This window comes from Astatotilapia calliptera, chromosome 3 (assembly GCF_900246225.1).
Source record: "Astatotilapia calliptera chromosome 3, fAstCal1.2, whole genome shotgun sequence".
Taxonomy (NCBI): Eukaryota; Metazoa; Chordata; class Actinopteri; order Cichliformes; family Cichlidae; genus Astatotilapia; species Astatotilapia calliptera.
In genome coordinates this window covers 22,784,072-22,806,478 of record NC_039304.1, presented here as the reverse complement: position 1 = coordinate 22,806,478, position 22,407 = coordinate 22,784,072, and the positions used below count along the sequence as shown (strand labels likewise).

General features: G+C 38.3%; 2 protein-coding genes across 4 annotated transcripts; both read right to left on the bottom strand.

The window, feature by feature from the left end:
* Window positions 1-388: 388 nt before the first annotated feature.
* Window positions 389-2,596, bottom strand: LOC113018960 (uncharacterized). Its single transcript, XM_026162422.1, has 4 exons — window positions 2,398-2,596; window positions 1,163-1,370; window positions 735-824; window positions 389-646 (listed from the first exon to the last, which is right to left on the bottom strand). Exons 1-4 carry the CDS (start codon window positions 2,475-2,477, stop codon window positions 398-400), a joined length of 627 nt encoding a protein of 208 aa, XP_026018207.1. The 5' UTR covers window positions 2,478-2,596; the 3' UTR covers window positions 389-397.
* Window positions 2,597-3,144: 548 nt separating this feature from the next.
* Window positions 3,145-20,568, bottom strand: LOC113018955 (uncharacterized). Of its 3 annotated transcripts, XM_026162416.1 has the most exons (13): window positions 20,520-20,568; window positions 18,862-18,987; window positions 18,440-18,475; window positions 10,647-10,913; window positions 9,754-10,020; window positions 6,838-7,119; window positions 5,066-5,185; window positions 4,944-4,959; window positions 4,750-4,805; window positions 4,358-4,408; window positions 4,220-4,276; window positions 3,490-3,549; window positions 3,145-3,322 (listed from the first exon to the last, which is right to left on the bottom strand). In XM_026162416.1, exons 2-13 carry the CDS (start codon window positions 18,896-18,898, stop codon window positions 3,246-3,248), a joined length of 1,326 nt encoding a protein of 441 aa, XP_026018201.1. In that variant the 5' UTR covers window positions 18,899-18,987; window positions 20,520-20,568; the 3' UTR covers window positions 3,145-3,245. The 3 variants fall into 3 exon arrangements, with proteins under 3 accessions (XP_026018201.1, XP_026018202.1, XP_026018199.1); XM_026162417.1 differs by lacking the exon at window positions 20,520-20,568 and having other exon boundaries at window positions 5,066-5,182; window positions 18,862-19,056; XM_026162414.1 differs by lacking the exon at window positions 20,520-20,568 and having other exon boundaries at window positions 18,862-19,055.
* Between the last annotated feature and the right edge of the window lie 1,839 nt (window positions 20,569-22,407).

Sequence of the window (22,407 nt, the reverse complement as noted above, 5' to 3'; positions counted from 1 at the left end):
GCTTTTCTAAAAATCACACAAAGCCATTTCACTTATTCCAATTGATTATTTTATTACAAAACATTTTCAAAGTAATACACTTCTGTGTCAATACAACATAAATGAAACATTACAGCAGCCCTTTAATTATAAATGACTAAAAAAAAAAAAGTACTTCATGTACATTAACATTAACATAAATTGGTATCAACTTGTTCAACTTGTCGCAGAATCAAGGAAATGACAAAAGATTTTAATGTTCAACAACAGAACAATCCAAAGCTAAGATTATATGTATTACAAACTTTTCTCAAAACTACACTCATCTGGGACTGCATACAAAAACGTAAGAGGCACATCGGAATACTACAGTCCAATTCACATTCGTTTCATGACAGAAGTTTGCACTTAACAGACATTACCCGTGGACTGGTTTAAGCCCATCAAGTTCCAGAAATACCTCTAGAGTGTTCTTTACTTGTTTTGGGTAGCTCAGATTGAGAGTGTATATAAGCCCCATCATTAAGGCACACACTCTGGGCACATCAAGGTCTTCCAGGACTGCTGTTCCTTCAATCACAATTTTAGCGACAGCTTTGAGAGACACTGCTGCACGTCTGGTGACTACAATCTTTACCACTTCTTCTGGGAACTGTTGTTCACCATCCTGGCAAGTAGGTAGTTTAAATGGAAACATGTCAGCATTTTATGTGCCATTTAAAAATAAAACACAAAAGAATGCGAGATTCACCTACCAGCTGTTCTCTGAAGAGATCCTCTTCCTTCTCTTTCAGATACACCTTCAGGCAACGGATTGCGACCTCTCTCTTCATTTCCACCGAACTCTGGAGAATAAAAAAAGCAAAACAAAACTTAAACTTAAATTTATTAGGTGAAAAGTCAAAACTATTACATTTATGTGACTTGCATTGTGCCAAATATTGATTTTAAATATGTTTTTAAAAGAAATAAAGATTTAATCTTTGTAACTTCAATTTAAACTGTTACACACTGGCCTAGCAATAGGATAAAGTGACTAAAAGTAAATGTAACCTAAATTTCATCAACAGCACAATTGTGCTTTTGATGAATAGGACCTGAATCAGAGAATGACATGAACTATAACTGTAACTGTAACAACTAATTCATCAATACACCTGCGAGGTACATTATATATACTTTCCAGTTTTAGTAGTAGGTGGGCTAAATGTTTCTCAATTAAATTAGGCAATTCCCCAATTTCTTCATCCTCTTCATTTGCTACATCTTCACACAATGGATTTTCATTATGTTCCTCAAGAGGATCATCTCCTGCATTCAAACGACTGACACACCGCTGTATCAGCTCAGGCTTGAAGTCATCCAATGAGTGAGGAGTGTGTTTTCGGTTCCTATGAGAAGCATATGTTCAAATGAGCAGTTACAATCCCAGTACAGGCAAGGCATAAACAGTCCACCATGGCTATGTTTAAGCCTGTAATGCTTTAAGAGCTCATTCCTTCTTGATGTTTCAAACTTGCAAATTTTGCAAGTCCAATGCATTTTGAAATTTACTGCAACCTTTTGTAATGCAAAGAATTATTGAAGCTTTTGAGTTAACAAGCTATTTTAAGTATAAAACCTTCTCTAAAACACTACAATGCAACACTGAAAAAGATTAATCATAAAGACTGAACAAAATTGAATTTTAAAATTGACATCTACAGACTGCAGTTTAAACTTGTAATAAGGTGTCAAATCCAAATGTGCAAGAGAAATTTCTTTTAAACTATTTAAATACCACTGTGGACATGCCACAATCCCACACTTTACATTATGCTTACAATTACAGAAAGCAAATGCAAGTCGTATGCACACGCACACACACACGCACACACACACACACACACACACAATATTGTTTTTTGGGGTTTTTTTGCTAGGTCAACCAACTTTAATCTCAGGCAGAATTCCCAGTCGAGCTTAGAACATCAACACAATTGATAGAAATACTTTTAGTCAGGGATAAATTCACCACATTTTACTCTGTCAGTAATTAGTTACCTCACCCGAGACCATCTTGTGGAAACACGAATTTATTCTGACACCATGATAAAAATGCAGGCAGCTACTGACCGGTTAATTTGAACATATACGGGTTCAAATTGAACATGCTCTGCTGTCGACATAGTCTATCAGCTAACCAAATGTACCCTGACAAGTGACATGTTTTAATTGTATCTGTACTCTTTTATTTGTGAGGAACGTTTGCTAGCTAAAAGAAACGGCTAGCTAAACTTAAAAAAACAACAACAACTATACTCTGCTAAATTACGATTAAAACCATCAAATTTCAGTTTTTTTTAAATATGACATTTTAGAGTGTTCAAATATAACTTGTAATTCATCTATTTAGAATTCAGTACTTACTTAACTCACCGAACACAGTCGAGGGCAAACACACCTCTTCTCCCACGAAGCCACAAGAATCCAGAAACTGTTGCGCACGATACGAACATATGCTACGGGGTTGCCCTTGTCTGTCTGAATGGTCTCAATTCAAACAGGAAGGATGTTGAAACTCATTTTTACATGTTACACAAACTTAATATTTTCTGTTGTTGATTGATGACAAAAGTATTTTATTCAATATACTCAAACATTTAAGTTAAGGAGCTGTTTTTTAATTTTTGTGTTGCACTGACTTCTAACATTGATTATTCAACTCACTGAAACGTGTACATGTAGGCAACTTACTTTTTTTAGCAGAAAAATGCTTTTTTGTTAAGTTCTACCGACAAACACAACGAATATTTTTTAGAGTGTAGCTGATAAACAGTCATGTGTCACGCAACTCTATCTGGTGTGTTGGAGCAAAAACATGAAGGAGTATAAGTCAACTTGAACAGGTTTCTTTTTCAGCAAACACCACAGAACACTGCAAAGTGAATAATATATCAGGTTTAATAAAGAAATGATTTATATGACACGTAATCAGATAACAAAAACTACTGACAAAAAAAGTTAATCAACTTATAATATTGTTTTAAAAAAGCTTTTTGAAATGAGTCAAATGATACGTATTCAATTCAAGGTAACAGAAAAACATACTTAAAGAAATAAATAAATGAATAAGTGCTTATGCTAACGTGAAAACAGATCCTAATCTCAACGCTTGCCATCACTTTATAATAAAGCTCTATTTTAATAATACAGTCCATTAGCTTTTTTCCCCCACAATGATCTCTTCAATTCAGATTTGGGACCGAATCTACTTGCTTGAAAACTTATTGAAGGTACTCATTATCAAGAGCTGTTTGTGGTTTGATTTCAGAGTAAACGTCTTCATCAGTTGCTGCAGGAGCTGGATTTTCATACAAATAAAGACATCATTAGTCAAAGTTAATTGCCAGTAACCTCTTACTTACATACGACAGCTGTTCGTTTTTATACAGTTTTCTTTGATCTGTAAAAAAAATTGTAAATGAGACAGAAAGATAAATAAATTATTGATTGTATTACTTTACTTACATTTGTCTCTCTTGGATTTAGCTTTATTGTAGTAGACCTGTGTGTAGAACTGGCTGTCATCTAAAAGAGGATGGACAGATGCTCAGCATAAACAAAGGGTGGAACGATTTTTCTGTCAGTCAACACCAAACTTATCACATGAACTGACTGAAGGAGGTTCTCGCTCTATTAAAGGTGAGATTTCCTGATGACCCCTTGCTGTCATGTTTAAAAATCTGTTTCTTTCTCTGCTGCTGTTAGCTCTCATTTCAGTGTCAGAGAAGCTCAACCCTCCTCCACCCCTGCAGAGGATTACAGATTACTGCTGTCTTCATATTCCTTCTGATTCTGGGAGACACAGCAAACCTTCTGGCAACAGCAAGTGTGGACGATCCATCCTGAAGGAGCTGGTCTACCTATCCAACTAGAATGGGATGCAGGTACTGTTGTCATTTTTGGGCTTGCCATTTTGTTGCCTCTCCAGTGAACCTGCTGTCACTTTTAGCAGGTCATATGGAGTCACCATGGTTTATGCTTCCTAACTGGATGTATTTATGCCTCTTAAATTTAACTGGCTTTTGTTTTATTTATTTATTTTTGAGGAATGCACATGACAAGCAGAGAGCATGTTTCTTCGTCTCTGTTAGAAGGCTCATATGAATGAATGATTTTAAATTTAATATAGATACTACTGTCCTATGAAAACATGTAAACTACTGTATTTCATGTTTTTATAACATCAAATTCTTACCTTTCATTGTGAAGTTTTTTAACTCAATCAAAGAATATGTGAAATCCCCAGATTCAGCTGGAACAGAGTTACATAGTCATACATAAATAAACATCACACAGACTCTATATACCTTATTGCCTTATTTATGTACTTTACCATTTTGTGTGTCGTCGCAGTCTTTGATTGATTCATAGAAACAAGCATCATCTACAAAATCAAGGCTGATGTTAAAATAACTAAAAAAATTAAAAAAAATATAAAAAATACTGACACTCAAAGCCATGTAAATATATTAAATGTGGTTACAACATTACAAACAGCAAATGCATAGCATTTTTACATCACTATAAACTTTCCAAAGAACATTTAAAAAGAATAAAGAAAACAAAAATGAAATGACAATTTCTGGGTAGATGATCAGATACATATACAAATTTTAATTATTAACCACTATAGTATGTGGATAGCATCCACTTCCTTATTTAGTACATTTGTTACATATTTACATTACAGACCAACAGCAACAATAATAGCAAACAAAGGCTGACCTTGGAGAGGAGAACTGTTTTGTCTCTCAATTTCATTCTGATTTGTGTTCTGAGTCCTGGTGGAACATAAGATGTAGTAAAACAGTAGATTATTATTATTATTATTATTATTATTATTATTATTATTATTATTATTTAATAAACACAGGATTTAATTCTTGTATGCTAAAAAGAGAAGTGAAATGTGAACCAACCTGACAAAGAATGAATCTGTAAAAAAAGACAATTACTTTTTTTAGTGTTGTAACACTACATGCAGCTTTTTAAACACATCATAGATCATATTCAATCTAATACCAGAAGAAAATGGTCTCACCCTTTGACCGCTTGAAGACATACAACAACAGAAGAAGAAGAAGAAGAATCAGTAAAATTCCACAAAGGAGTCCAACAATCAACCAGGTGAGAAATGAAGATCGTTCAGGCTCAGGTACTGCTGTAATAAATAATATACCCTAATTAGATTATTATGATGTGAATCACCACCACAATTTACATAGGGAGTTTACAAAACATGTCAGCTATATTACAATGTTCTTAATAATAACTGATAATTGCACCTTTTATTGCAATCTGTGGTGGGGTTTTTTTTCCTGCTTTATTTGTCATCAATTCATATTCCCATTCACTGTCTTCTTTGTCGATCTTATACTTTTCATATATACACTCAACAAAAAAATAAACGCAACACCTTTGTTACTGCTCCCATTCCCCATGGGATGGACGTAGAGACCTAAAATTCATTCCAGATACACAATATAACCATGTGGTCACAAATCAGTCCAAATGTGTGGTAGTGGGCACATCTGCCATATTGAGATAATCCATCCCACCTCACAGGTGTGCCACATCAGGATGCTGATCTGACATCATGAGTAGTGCACAGGTGTACCTCAGACTGCCCACAACAAAAGGCCACCCTGGAATGTGCAGTTTTGTCTCACAGCAAAATGCCACAGATGCCACAAGCAATGAGGGAGCGTGCAACTGGCATGCTGACAGCAGGAATGTCAACCAGATCTGTCGCCCGTGCATTGAATGTTCATTTCTCAACCATAAGCCGTCTCCACAGGCGTTTCAGAGAATATGGCAGCACATCCAACCGGCCTCACAACCGCAGACCTCGTGTAACCACACCAGCCCAGGACCTCCACATCCAGCAGGTTCACCTCCAAGATCGTCTGAGACCAGCCACCCAGACAGCTGCTGGAACAATTGGTTTGCACAACCAAACAATTTCTGCACAAACTGTCAGAAACCGTCTCAGGGACGCTCAACTGCATGCACGTCGTCCTCATCGGGGTCTTGACCTGACTCCAGCTCGTCGCCGTAACAGACTTGTGTGGGCAAATGCTCACATTCGATGGCGTCTGGCACGTTGGAGAGGTGTGCGCTTCACGGATGAATCATGGTTCACATTGTTCAGGGCAGATGGCAGCTGAGAATGTCCCAGTTCTTGCATGGCCAGCATACTCACCGGACATGTCACCCATTGAGCATGTTCGGGATGTGCTTGACCGGCGTATACGACAGCGTGTACCAGTTCCCACGAATATCCAACAACCTCGCACAGCCATTGACGTGGAGTGGACCAACATTCCACAGGCCAAAATTGACAATCTGATAGACTCCATGCGACGATGTGTTGCACTGCATGAGGCAAATGGTGGTCACACCAGATACTGACCGGTTCTGGGTCCCCAGACCCCCAATAGCGCAAAAAACTGCACATTCCAGGGTGGCCTTTTGTTGTGGGCAGTCTGAGGTACACCTGTGCACTACTCATGATGTCAGATCAGCATCCTGATGTGGCACACCTGTGAGGTGGGATGGATTATCTCAATATGGCAGATGTGCCCACTACCACACATTTGGACTGATTTGTGACCACTGTTTGGGAGGGATGGTTATATTGTGTATCTGGAATGAATTTTAGGTCTCTACGTCCATCCCATGGGGAATGGGAGCAGTAACAAAGGTGTTGCGTTTATATTTTTGTTGAGTGTATATAAATGACTAATGACAATATTGATTTCCACATTCTTTATTCCTGGAATATTCACTCTTTGATAGTGATGGAAAACTCACCCTTTTTATCAATCCTGACTGACTGGCTGTCCTCTGTGTAGTAAACTGGGTTTCCTCTTCCTCCTCTGCACCTGTAGAGTCCTTCCTGTGAGACACTGATTTGTCCATTTGGGTAGAAAACTCCATCTTGTATGATCAGAGGTTCAGATGAGTTCTCATCTCTGTACCAGTAGTATTTCCATCCAGATGATGATGATGAGTTCACAGAGCAGGTCAGGGTCACATTTCCTCCTACTGGGATGTTTCTCATATCAGATGTTATTTGGGACTTTGGTTGATCTGCTGTTGAGTTAAGATAGAAAAAGAAAAAAAGTAAATATATTATACTGTACACAAAGGTCAGGATCTACACTGTACTAATGTTACAAGCCTTCATTTCCCCTCTTGTCCACCTCTGCTTCAGTTTCCAAAAACAAATACAAGGAAAAGAGACCAAACTGAAATGGTACGAGCACATCACATTTTTATCACCCAACATTGTAAAAGCAGTGTTTCCCCTTTCCTACTCCATGTATAAAAAAATACTTTTACTTTTTTGTGTGATTCTTTGTAGGTCCCACTGCAACAACAAATTCGTGAGATAACCCAACAAGTGTTAGTAAGCTTAGTCTCAGATGTCAGACCACTCAGGAGGAGATGAACATGCTTTACAGAGAAACCAGCCATCTTCCCATGTCATAAAAAAAATCCCTTTTTAGTTTGGAAAAAAAGGCTCAAAACTCACAAATTACTGTTCATTAACTCAATAAACTCCTGGTCCAAACTTAATAAATAAATTCTAAAAATGTTCACAACACTTGGCTCTGTAAATGATGATCAATGTCACCAAATCATTATACATAGTTCTAGGATGTCTCATCCCACCTTAATCCAGCTGAACAAGGGAAATAGACTACTGATTATAGCTCTATCAGTCACCATGGCAACAAGTAAAAAATGAGTAAATTATTAGTAAGGAAAATTTTGACATCTCCTCCTGAAATATTACAACAACAAACCTACATCCATATGCTCTTTAACCTCCTACAAAACTTATTTTCTTCTTTTTACATTTTTTTCTCACTCGGCACGCCCAGCTGTGAGCCCTTTCTGTGGGTGCATAGACAGTGCACAGGCTACAACCTCCTCCATGCATCTGAACTCACGCACAAGGCTCAGATTATGTCCACTCTGGTTTTACTTCCATACCAATGGGTTCAGATTGTAGTAATGACTGGGTGTCAAGCTAAATCTGGCAACCTAATCATTTTTCCCCTCTTTATTTATGTTAATATTGCACTCAAGTGATGGAGCAGCAGGTCAGCATTGCGGTGACATCATTAGCCGTGTGCAGATCCAAACTCAGCACCAGGTCCTAAAGTCAAACGAACACTGTCGCATCACTGAGAGTTACAAACTGTCTAAATTCTTTCATCTTTAATAAAATGATCAGTGTTGTTGCTCTACCAGGTGTAACGATTAAATTTGACATCCAGGCATTCATGAAAACAGAATTTATGAAATTTAACAGAGTCAGAAGCTAGCAGGAAGTTACCTAAGGTGGTAACATGGTATAAAGATGATATACCATGTTCTGACTGAGGGAATTCTGAAAAATTCAAAGTACAGCTCTGCTATCACTTCCGACCTCAATAAAGACAGGAAACTAAACAGCAGTGATGTTTTTAGGGTTACTGAAGTTGGGCTAGCTGGTATATTATGAAGTGACACGGGGTGACTAGCTACACACCTACGTATAGCATAATATAAACACATTAGCACAGTTAAGCTGGAGGATGAACACTAATTTTTTTCAAGTTGATAAAAGTTAACGTGGGGGTTCCCAATGGTTAGGGACAAATGCAATGGTATGGCAGGATGCTGTAAACAGAACAAACTTAAGTCAGGGGAACAACTGAGATAATCCATCCAAAATACGAGGTTAGTCATTAACGCAGAGCTTCCCAAAGTGTGGGGCCCGGCCCCTAGGAGGGGTGGACTGCTAGCATAATGGACAGGTTTTTTGACGGGGCGCCCACACAAACGCAAAGCAGGAGATGCAGCATTTTTCTTGTGAAACAAAGGGGGTTGCGAAAAAAATTTGGAAACCACTGCATTAACATACTGCTGTATGGGCTCTAGGTGCATCGTAAGGTTTTCAAAACTGAGTTTTAAAATGAATAGTTCTAATAAAAAGCGAGGCAGACTGACAGTGATAACTGACTTTTTTTAGGGTTTTGTTCAGATTAAATAGAACAAGATACAAAGCATTAAAACATGTTAAAGACACAACAGCCTTAATAAATGAAGAGTAATTTGGACCCGGAAGCAGGGTTCATCACATCCTCACTTAAAGACTGCATACCAGTTGAAAGTTGATGACAAAGTGGTGACAAACTGTCTACAATGAGGCAACTATCAGGTGCAGCTCTTTGTCTGACTAACAATGTAACATGCTTTGTAGACCATTGAATTCATCCTGTGCTGACCATGATGACATTTGTCAAATGGAGATCACACAACAAACATGACTTACTTGATGCTGACAATGTGAAGGCTTCACTCCACTCTGTTGAAGAATATGAGTCATCTCTGCGTCGACTCTTACACATGTAGTCTCCACTGCTGGACTCAGAAACTCTGAATGTCACATCATTATTGTGTGTCCACTGTGTGGGTGTCCTGGGTCCTCTCCAATCATACTCCCAGTCAGTGGTTTCACCTCCTTCCTGCACCTCACATGTCAGAGTGATCGTCTCACCTCTGAATATCTGAGGCCAGTTGGGTCGTTGTTTTACAACAACTTTATTGGAAACTGTTTACACATATTAACAGTTGAGATACAAACAGAAACATGAAATCAACACAGAAAACTTAACATTGTATGTCTGATAATCATGAGTGAATGTATATTTCAAACTAAATTACTGAACTCACAGGTTTTCTCAATGGTGACTTCATCACTTCTATCAGTGTAGTAAACTGGGTTTCCTCTTGTTCCTCTGCAGCTGTAGATTCCTCCTTCAGATACTCTGATATCTCTGTTTTGTTGATCTCTGATTTTACCTTCAGAGGTTCTTTGGGTTCGTCTGAACCACTCATATTTCCATCCATCAGAGCTCTGCACAGAGCAGGTCAGTGTCACACTGCCCCCTACTGGTATGATTGTTGTTCCTGCTTTCACTGTGGCCCTGGGTTTATGTGCTAATATGAAATAAAATATACACATCATGATCTATTATAAAGCTACACTTTAAAATATGTTTTCAGTGGATTCAATTTCTGACTTGAGGTAAAATCTACATATTTCACTATGATCATATTTCAGTTTTGTTTTTTGTTTTTTTAATTTTTATTTTCTTTCCGGTGTCCATCTCAACACTGTTCCAGTGGTGTAGTAAATCTTACATCCCAACGTAAGAATGGTATACCAGTTTTTCAGTTTTCTGGCCTGAAGAAGTCGCACTTAATTAATACATGAACAAAATAGTGAACTACTTGTAACTAATTAGTAAAGTAATGCAGTTCACTGCTGAATGATAGACAATGATGGGTTAAGAGGGATTTGTATTTGTATGATTTTTGCTTAGATAACAGAAGTTTTTTTTTTCTAATTTCATTCACAAGTGCTGCTGTTACACATTAAAACGAATATGATGCATTATAGAGTGCATTAGCATTGTGTATACTGTGAGCAAAGTAACATGTAAGAAACAGTGGTCATGGTCAAATTTTCAAGTTTCCATGACAACATTATTTAAATGTACACTGTATTTTATCATCCAGATTAGTGTTTAAATGTATTGTTTGTTTTTTCACTGAGGACTTACCTAATACAGTTAGAGAGACAGTATTACTGTGCTTTGGTTTATGTGAGCTCTTTGTCCGACCTGAGCACTGGTATTCACCACTGTCACCAGTAGATCTAATTTCTAATCTGTAGTTTTTCAGTGTGTTGTACTGGATAAATTCTCGACCATTCTTGTTAATTTTGTATTCCCATTTACTGTCTTTTCCTTTGTTCATGTTACATTTGAAGGTAACAAACTCCCCGGTGAAAAAACTGGACCAGCTGGGTTGAATAGTTAGCACAGCATCTAGATTCAAACACAAGAACAATATAAGCAATCTGAAATACTTTTATGACATCAAAGGCAACATCTGTGTTGATGTTGTCATAAAATGAGAAACATATTAAAAATGAATAAATAAAAACAGAAATGGAAAGTGTTTAAGGGTGAGTATGCAGTATTTTCTGTTCAATCTTTACTAGATAGATAAAAAGGAAGTGTATCAGACATTTCTTTACTCTATATATTGATCACTTTAGTATTATTAATATCACTTGCTCACTTAGTTATATGCATGTACAATAGCACCCCAAATGGGCCTTATGCTCTATCACACATACACATACAGACAGAGTGGGGCCATTGTGAGTTCAGGTGAGATCTTAAACAGACAGACAGTGAAACTCCCATCCTTATCTCAGAGAAGATCGAGGGAGGATTCGGGATGTAATTCTTTAGGTGCTAAGTAAGAAAACAGCGTCGTAATTCTTAAACTCTGAAGAGAAGGATTTAAGGATGAGGCTGAAGGTATCGCCCCCTCGTGACATGAGCCAACTTGAATTTCCTTTGTCTGTGAGTTTGGTCAAGGTATAAAAGGACAGCTGGAAGACTTTGGGCTCTGGGGAGTAGTGATGGGAATAACAGCGTTACTAACAGCGTTACTTTTTCAGTAATTACTATTCCTATCGTTACAACGCCATTACCGTTACTAACAAGAAAATGCGGTGCGGTCCGTTACTATTTTTCAACAAACAGACGGTTGAAGCTGTGTTCAGCTTACCACACCCTATATCAGTTGAACGGAAGTAGCTGACTACGTAAGTAATCTGGAAGCTACAGCTTTAACCCTTTAAGACCTACCATAGAACCAAGTCCACCAGAGCTTATATTATATTTTTATATGCTGTAGTGCCATTTATGGGAGCATTTCAAGTTGCTATACATCAATACAACCATTATAGCCTAAATTTTAATAATATGTCTGCACATTAAGTGCACAGTAATTACATAAATTGCAAAAAAGTGCAATAAACTACAAAAAAATTGAAAATCGTTTTGGATTCTTTTAACATATATTTCTAGTTAGAGAAATTTAAGAGGCTTATCCCTCAAAACTGTAAATACAAAAAAGTTGCACAAAATAGTTTTCCACCACAGGAAATTTATTTTGAGTGTCTTCATAGTTTTATTTTTGAAATACACCAATTTTTATATGTAATGGGGAAGTCTTTAGGACCCAGGGGACCCAATGGAGGGTATAAAAGAGGAAGTAGCAGCAGGTGCTCTTCATTTTCCACTGACGAGCGGCTGTGAACAATGGTTGTGTGAGTAGGTGAAGAGCCTGAGAAGTTTTAATTGTCTGCTACACAAACAGTTGTTTTAAACCTCTACAGCAGAGGTTCGAGGTACAGGCTGTTTTTCTTTTAGTGTTTTTTTTAAATTTGTTGAAATGTATTTGATGTTTATTGTATTTTATGTTTTAGTAGTGATTTTTACAAGATAAGCCAAGATAAGCCAGGTGTGCAGCAAACACAGTTGTCTGCTGGAGGTATGTTAACTTAATATATTTGACATTAAAAAAAAGTATATTGATGCACTATAATCTAATTTATATTGTATTGCCTCCTGCAGGGCAGGCTGCACATGTGAATTTGTCACTGTTTTTTTTCTCCTCCTTCTCCTTGTTGTTGTGTTTTTGGTTTTGGTAGGGTCACCTTTTAAAACTGTTTTTTTATGCCGGGTTTGTTTTTATTTCTACTGGGCTGGTGCAATATTAGTCGGGCATTGTGCAATCCCTGAGTGGGGCTCTTACCTTAGGGGAATTAGGATCTTTAGAGGTGCTCTGTGTGGATTTGCAGTAAATAGGTTTTTATTAAGAGTGATTTTTAGTGCCACCGATTATTGCCTGAACTAGCACTTAGTGCATGCGATAAGTGTTCTGATTGGGCTCGTATTTATTTGGGGTGGATTTGTTTCTTTTAAAGCAGCGAGCATCTGGGACCGCCAAGGGAGAGCAAGCCCTCAGGTGATAGTTGCATTGCTGGCAGGTTGCACCAATAACACTATCTTGTGGTCGTTAGTGACCTTTTACCATTTTGATGTTTTAGGCCTTTTGCAAACCCTTTGTGTTCTTTTAAAATAATAAATTTTAACATATCTGACTGATATTGACCCTCTTGTCCTGTTTATTCTGGGCTCGTTCCTGTGAGAGCTTTGGGCCTGAAAGTTTGCACAAGTAGTATAGAGGCCCTTAGCGGTTACTCGGTGGCTTTCGCTCGCTACATATATACTGCAGGAAAAACGAAAATAAATATTATAATGCAAATTTGTAAACAAAAAACAGCATATGCATCAAAATAAACTATTTCCAGCAGTGCAATATGAGTCCTAAGCATCCCAGAAACGACACAGAAAGTCATAAAGTCAAAGATAACTTTTAAAAACACAAGTACAGGCTCATTAGGCCCTGATAGTAAAAAACTACATTTCCACGAAAATGATGTCACTTCCGGTTTCGGGCAGGTAATGGCGGACATGCGAAAATTCGCACTGACGTCTATTCTAACGTAGGAAGTGTTATGAACAGCTGATCGGATCGGCAAAGCGTGTTTCTGGAATATTGTGTTTTTGTTGCTGCAAGTGCTTTTTATGCAGTTTTTGCAAAGCTATATGTGGAAGGAAACCGTGACCTAGGACAAGCTGGTGGCATAAGATGTAAGTACAACTCCTTCGGTTTTATATGCAAAAAAAAAATATTGCGCTAGCTTACGTGGTTGCAGCGCTACCGGGATTTAAAAATAGTTATGCAAAACAGAGAGTGCCCGCTCCAACCGGCTTTAAAGGGTTAAGCAGCTATGGGCGCTCCCACTGACGGTAATCACAATTCTGCCCGACGATCACTTTCAAGCACAACAACTGAACCTAGGGGGACAAAACAATCGCATGAGTGCTGCTGTTTGACTGAGGAAGAATATAGTAGCCGTGGTAAGCCAATCACATGACCACTTCAAGATGACAAAGCAACAAGGTGATATATACCAGTTTTTAAATTGTGTTGATAGGCCACGTAAAACCAGAGTCATGATAAACAATATATATACTTTTTCCTCATAGTTTCTGTCTTAGGACAGCGCTAGCAAGCACTCTCTGCTTATGAGCAAAAAACAAAACAAAAAACAGCCCTTTCGTGTTGGTGGAAAAATGTACCATGTCAACCAATCAAAAATGATGTGGCAACATGACATTTGGTTGTTTAGGAAGAGGGGGACGTTTTACGAGTGACGGCGAGAGAGAGAAAGAGAGAAAGAAAGACAGCAGAAAAAGAGAAAGAGCGAGTTTTGAGATGTGAGAGATTTGTGACGTTTAGCGTGTTTGCAGTGTGTAGTTAATGTGTTGTCTTGTGTAGTTAGTGTGTAGTGTTGTGGATAGTTTTGTGTTGTGTGTCAGAACAATGAGGCGACTGCTGTCTCCAGGTAGAAAAAGGAGTGATACGCCTGCTGCTGTCAGACCTGCAGGTATCAGGCTGTGATGTTCTCCTTTATAGTGGACAGACATTTTTGGAGTGGCACAAATAATTTGTGTGGAATCTTATTGAATGTAGAACAGCTGATTGTTATGTAAATCGTTTTGAAATGGTTATTAAAAAAGGAGTAAAAGGTAAATGGCTGCAAATAATTTTGTTGTTTGCAAAACTTGTGCATATGATTTTCAAATTGATAATTTATATTTGCATTCAAAGTTATGAAATATGATTCAATAAACATGGGTGTGGTTGTTACAGTAAAAAAATATCACTTTTTCTACTAGGATTTTATGTTTTTTGTCTGATTTTAGATCAATTGTGTTAATACAGTATGTCAAAATGAAAACAGAACTGTAACAGACACGTGAGGTTGTGCTGAAAAGAATGATACCAAACAAGGCAAAGTAAATAGTTTTTAACCCTTTAAAACCAGTTGGAGCGTTACTCCATTTTGCGTAACTATTTTTAAATCTCTGTAGAATTACAACCACGTAAGGTAGCGCAATAAATAAATAATACATTTTTTGCATATGAAACCAGAGGAGTTGTATTGACATGTTATGCCATTAGCTTGTCCTAAGTCACGGTTTCCTTCCACATATAGCTTTCCAAAAATTGCATAAAAAGCTCTTGCAGCAACAAAAACATAATATTCCAGAAATATGCAACACTTCTTAGGTTGCAATAGACGTAAGTGCAAACTATCGTATGTCCGCCATTACCTGGCCGAAATCAGAAATGACGTCATTTTTGCAGAAAATGTAGTTTTTTACCTTCAGGGTCTGATAAGCCTATACTGGTGTTTTTGAAAGTCATATTTGGCTTTATTCTTTTCTGTATAGTTTCTGGGATGCTTAGAACTCAAATTGCACTTCTGCAAATAGTTTATTTTAATGCATATGCTGTTTTCTTTGCAAATTTGCATTATAATATATAAATGGTAAATGGCCTGTATTTATATAGCGCTTTACTAGTCCCTAAGGACCCCAAAGCGCTTTACATATCCAGTCATCCACCCATTCACACACACATTCACACACTGGTGATGGCAAGCTACATTGTAGCCACAGCCACCCTGGGGCGCACTGACAGAGGCGAGGCTGCCGGACACTGGCACCACCGGGCCCTCTGACCACCACCAGTAGGCAACAGGTGAAGTGTCTTGCACAACGACCAAGACTGTCCAAGCCGGGGCTCGAACCGGCAACCTTCCAATTACATGGCGAACTCCCAACTCTTGAGCCACAATCGCCCCATAATATAATACATAATATAATATTTATTTTCGTTGTTCCTGCAAGATATCAAAATTGGTGTATCTCAAAAGTAAAACTATGAAGACACATAAAATAAATTTCCTGTGGTAGGAAACTATTTTGTGCAACTTTTTTGTATTTACAGTTTTGAGGAATAAACCTCTGAAATCTCTCTAACTAGAAATATATGTAAATCTCCCTCTTCCCGCTCCACCACAACCACCCACACATGCAGGGCCTTGGAGTAGGGGTATGTCACCAGGGTGCAGAGGAGGCTACCCCCCCTCTGTCCCGTTCTGGCTGCCTCTGCCTCAATTTTATCCCACAACTTAGACATTCACATTACTCACACTCTCATTACACATACATATAGGATCTTGGGGGTGGGCACGATACACGGAGTCCAAGTTACCATCAGGGTGTACACCTCACCCCTGGCGTGGTTGCCCACCTCTCAATTTTAAATACACGTAGACATTGAGGGCTAGCAGGAGGGACTATGTGCTTACCTGCTGCTCCTTGGCAGGTAGCTCCATGCCCTCCTGGGTTTTAATTGCACCTTAGAACACACATGCAACAACACTACAATGAGCGGGTGGAGGGAGGTTTGGAGTCTTCTCTCACCCCCATTCTCTGCGGCCTGCTGGAGCGGGAGGGCTAGGAGGAGGAGTTGGCCGTCCGACTGCAGTCTGGAGTGTGGGGCCTCCCTGCTGCTGCGGAGTCGGGGCGGTCTGCCTCTCCCCACCGCAGGGAAAAGGGTAACACCACCTGGGTCTGGGTGCAGCTCCCCCCTCCAGGGGCAAGGGTACCTAGACCCGGTTCGTAGAGTACGCTTGGGGAGTGTGATCGTGTGTACAGCGTCTCTTTATGTCTGTCTCCACGTTGGTTGAGTGTGGAGTAAGTGCATATGAGAGCATGAGGGGGGGAATGGATGTTTGTGTCTGTGTGTGCCTGTATGTTTGTGTCTATATGTCAGGTTGGGTATCAGACACCACCTCTCTGGGGACATCTCAGGCCCTCCAAGGTTTGGAGGCCTATCTCCACCCACCACCACTTCCCCTGCCAGTGGCGGACTCCCTCAGGTGTCGGTGCGTTGGTGGTTCTTTGTGTCTGGGGATGGGCGTCCAGGTACACACCGGCTCACTCCTTGGCGGCCGCTTATCGGGGCCTGGAGCCTGGGGCTCGCTCGGGCCACTTCGGAGGTGGGGTGCCCCCGGGCTCTTGGCCTGGGGCTCGGTCACTCAGGCACAGCTGGCTGCCGGCGGAGCTCATGGGCGCGTCACTGCAACTCCCCCTGGCTTCTGCTCCGCGGCTGCTGAGTGAACCCTCATCTGGGACTCTCCTCAGCTCTTACTGGGACAGTGGCGCGGCTGCCCCTCTGTTGGTCTTCCATGGTCTCTTGTGTTCTGGGGGCCTCTGGGTGTCTGGAGTTTCGATCTCCTCCATACCTGCTTCATACCCTGGAGGACGGGGCTATGGCTCCCCACACTCCCTAGCAGATCGTTACATGGAGAAACCTTTGGAATGCAAGCATGCTGATCCACACAGGTATGCACACAGGTGTACATATGGGTGTTCACAGACGCGGACTACAGCTTTCTTGGCTGCTGCCTCAAAGCACATTGTGCGCTGTCTATCTTGTGTGCTGCACAATATCGTTTATTATTTAGTATCTACTGATATCTACTGCTAGCTAGTTTATTGTGATGGTGCTGTTTTTTTTATTATGTTGCTCTTTGCTGTTTGCTTTCTCTTCTGTTTTTTTTCTCCATACAGGTGACCCAGGTGCTTTGTTTGTTTTTTGCTTTTTTTTTTTGTTTTTTTTTGTTTTTTTCTTTCTTCCCCCCCTTCTCACCCTCTCTTCTCCCCTTTGGTTTTCTTTCTCTCCCTCTCTTTCTTTCATTCTTTCTCCCTGTCCTATCCCACAGTCATGTCCGTCCCGTTTGTAGCAACCGAAAATAAAATAAATTCATAATTATAATAAAGGTCAATCAAATAGACCAATATGGCAAGGCCATGATGATCCACTTGGTAAAATAAATCCGCTTGGCATCTTTCTTGGCCTTAAGACAACAATTCTGATGGCTAAAGATCCAAACGGGACACAAAAAAAAAAAAAAAAAAAAAAAAGAAATATATGTAAAAAAAAAAAAAAAAAGATTTGCAATTTTTTTGTAGTTTATTGCACTTTTTTGCAATTTATGTACTTTCTATGAACCTAGTGCATACATATTACTAAAATGTGGGCTATAACTGTTGTATTGATGCATAGCAACTTGAAATGCTCCCAAACATGGCGCTACAGCATGTAAAATATAAAGATAAGCTCTGGTGGACTTGGTTCTATGGTAGGTCTTAAAGGGTTAAAGGTGAAATGTAGAGGTAAAATCAAAAGTAGTTAAAAATGTCCAATTATACACTGGACCCCAGAGGGTTAGACTTTTTTTTTTAAGTAACGCAATAGTTACTTTTCATTATTTTTAGAATCTTGTAACTCAGTTACTAACTCAGTTATTTTTTTAAGTAACTATAATTAATTACTTTGTCAGTGTTACTTGCCCAGCACTGCTAGGGAGACAATTGGAGTAATTTTGAAGGTATAAAAGGATCAGGGTGGCTGATCTTCAGAGACCAATCTGATGTTGGACTAATGTGTTTCTCTCCATGTTGCAGCACAATATTAAACCACTTTAAATCATCTTCACCTGGTGTTAGCAGTTTATTTTAAAACTTCCACGACAAAAGAAAATAAAAAAGTAAAACTGTTCAGTCACCTTGAGCGTGTCCAGTGCAGAGAAGTGTACAAAGCACTATAATAAAGACAGAAACTTCAGACATTATCAAACTAAAGAGACTGAAGTACAGAAAATAAACAAATAAATGCATGCATAAGCACTTGTGGTTTATCAGTTTCTACTATAATGTGTTATTATCTTATATTATTATGTAAAATGCATCAAATTATTATTGAGGAAGAAACAAACCTTTCTTAGATAAACTAAAGCAGCTCCACTCTGATCTGAGTCAGTGCACTAAAATCTAATCCAGTCTACAAACAACCATGTTGGTAACAAACATGAGAGTCCTCTGATCACATGACCTGAAATGGTACAAATGACTGATGCTCTGTTCTTCTTACTAAAACATGTTTATGGTTCAGTATGAATCAAACAATAGAAGTCAGTGATGTACTCACAGAATAGGCCCAGCTCACAGAGCAAAGTGGCTCCCATCCTCACATCCAGCAGTGACACGTCTGAAAACTTCTACAACTTTCTGTAAAGAGAGAGAGTGAAGCAGCAGCACAGCAGATACCAAAGAGCTGTGAAGGAAACAAAGAGGTTATAAAACTTCTCTCTGCTTCCTTCCTTTTACAGAGAAATAACAAATTAACAAGATCTGACCAGATTTTTATGAAAAGGCCTTTAACACTTGGACTAAACTGACCAATAACAGACAGACAGTAAGTTTCATTACACATGTGTGAGCTGACTGAGGGTTAAAGAGGAAATGAGGAGAACACAAGTCCAAGACTTGTTTTAAATGTGAAATACATTTAGTTTATTGAAATATTATTCAAATGTAATAATAATAATAATAATAATAATAATAATAATAATAATAATAATAATAATAATCTTTTTCATAAACTGTAAGTATTATAAAACATTTGTCTTACATTATTTCAAAGGCTATTTATAATTTTAATAAATATTTCCAAACCTCAAGCACACAGATGTATGAATACAGGAGAGTAAATATCAATAAATATATCTACAGAGTAAAACCAAACTCCCTCTACCTGCAAGCAGACACTGCTGGAACTAATTAAAGGGTTTTTTTTTCTGCTTTCTTCCTTTTACACAGAAATAACAACTTAACACGATCTGACTACAGCATGCTGTGATGTGTTTATACTATAGTATAATAGTATAATAATATAGTATAATATTTACACAATAGATTCTCAGAACTATTACTAATCTTAATAAATTCATACATCCACTCACACAAAAATATGAATTAAAAACAATAAATGTCAACAAATTTGTCTAAACAGTTAAACAAAGTCTCTGAATGCTGTTACACTGCTGGATCTAGCAAAAAGTTTTTTCCCCCTGTGGAATTGTTGATACATTTGTGGGAACTTTTTATTTTACTGCTTTCCTCCAGTTTTTTATCAGTCTTCAAATTTCTAACAAATATCTGCTAACATTAAGTAATAAAATTACATCTCAGTAATATGTTTATTATGGATGCTGGGAGTGCCCTTGATGGACTCTAATATTATACAGTTAAGGGTTTTAATGTATTAAACGTCAAAGCCAGACAAAAACTTTGAAAAGCAGTTTGCTTGAAAGTGTTTCACACACTGGAATAACTGCATTGCAAGGCTTAAAACTTGACTGAGGTCTTACAGAAACAGGAGATTGCCTTTGCCTGCTCATTTTGTTATTAAGCAATTTTACCACTGATAATTATTACCCTCACAAACAATACACTACATAAACACCTCATTCAGATTGGTTCAAACTGCTGTAGATGGATAAGTGAATAAAAGCATTATAAAGGAAGAGAATACACTTTTCTTTACACTGTTTCTTTCATGCCACAGAGACAATCCCAAATAGGGTGCTGCTAATATCTAAGCAGCCATTAATTTCTCATACTAAAGGCTGTAACACAAAATTATTATATTGATTCAAATGTAAAGTAAATAAACCACAACATCTCACTCTAAAAACAGCTGGAGTATGATGGAGGCAACCTGCCACTTAAGTTTTATAAGCAGTTAAGAAAATAGTTTGAGAGATGAATAAAGCATTAACTGATAAACAGAGATGTCATACTCACGGACAGTAAACCTTCACAGCAGGTGTTGTTGATCCATGCACTTTCTCACAGAGCAGTTGAATCTATAACTAAAAATATTTCCTAATTGAAAAAAAACTGAGCTCAGTAATGTAAAGTACTGCATTACATCAGGGCCAATTCCTTTAACGTGAAATTCTGGAGTGGTCATAAATTCACACACAGAGAGTTAGCGGCCTCGAGCAAAACTGACATTTAGCAGAAGTGAGCTTGAGGCCAGATGGCGTGCTCTATGTTGTTTCTCTCTTCCTTAAAAGTAGCTGTAACTGCTGCACTCAGTAACCGCACAGTGGGGCAGTTGGGTAATGTTGCCCAAATCAAACATTGGCTAACTTTAAACAGGGACGCTGTTCAAACCACACCAGGTAATGGATGAGTGTCAAGGATTGCTGTCTGGCAGGCAGGAGATTGGGCCCAAAATTCAGGACTCACAACACACAGGAGTGAACTCAAAATACAGCTTTATTTACTGACTCAAGGAAATTATAGAAAACTAAACTACATGGGGAAATTATAACCTAAACTTCAAGGGAACACACAACATGAGGGAGAACACAACACTGACAAAAAGAAACACGGGGCTTAAATACACTGAGGGATAACGAGGGCAATGATACACAGAAGGAAAGCACAGCTGGGAGTAATTAGGCAGGACGAGACAAGGGAAGCAAACTAAAAACACTGACATGAGACACAGACCTTCAAAGTAAAACAGGAAACACACCGACTGTATTTATGGATGATGTAAGAAAAATTCTGCTTCTTGTTTGGTTTCCTGATGCACGTCTTTTTTTTTCAAAGATATTAAACCACAACAGAGCTATACTAAGGGTGATTGGACTTTCCACCTGTTGAATTAAATGTGCTTTTTGCTGTTCACTTTAAGAGTTTGTGTTTGGGTTCTCGATCTTGCACCCAAATAGATTCCTTTTTAAAATATTTCCAATGTGGTGAAATTCTGGTTTTAAAGATGGTCATAACTTAGTGGGCAGGATGTGGGTGAGCATGGGGAAAAGAGAAATACTGTTTTGAAACAGAAGTGTGAGGTGATATTTAATCCTGCTTCCTCTTTGAGCTAACACGTGTGTCCTTAAAAGTAGCTCTGAAAGCTCTATTCACAGAGATTTTTTCCCCTGAGGCTCATGGGAAAAGTTAAAGTTAAAGAATATTTGATAATCACAACGTAATAAGCTGTTTAAACTTCAGCAAATGAATTTAGTTGTAGTATATAGTGAAATCAACTGAGATCAAATCAAAGGTCTATTTCATATAAATAGAAGTCCGTTTCCAGTGAGAACACGTCTGCAGAAACTATATTTTTCTGTTTGTTTGTGTGTGTTTTTTAACAAGTCACATGCAAACAATGAATATCTGTGATTTTTTGGAGAGCACAGCAAAGCTGCAAACACAGCAGTATGGGTTAAGTAAGGGGTGAACAAACAAGAATGTAGTTTCAACATTTGCACTTCTTGTTTGGTTACATCATCAATGTCCTTTTTATGCACATTCAGTTGCAGCAAGACAAGTGTTAATTGTGCCATGCTATAGTTAATAGCTTCTAGCAGGATCTATGCTACATGTTTGACATCCAAGAAAATCTGAAAGCAGCAATAAAGGTATCCAAGCAGTTCAGTAGAACACAATCGATTTGGAAATATCATGATCAACAGTTATTAGTGAAATACAGCTGTGCTTCCTGCACTGCTCCCTAGTGATCAAATGGCTGTTACACTTGATGATGTATCATATTTATAAATCTCAGTGTTATTGGGTTTGGCTGTTATAGTTTACATTCAAGTCAATACAGCATCAGTCACAGCATTTATTTATTTATTTCAACATAATGTATAATACATTATGCAGTACAAAT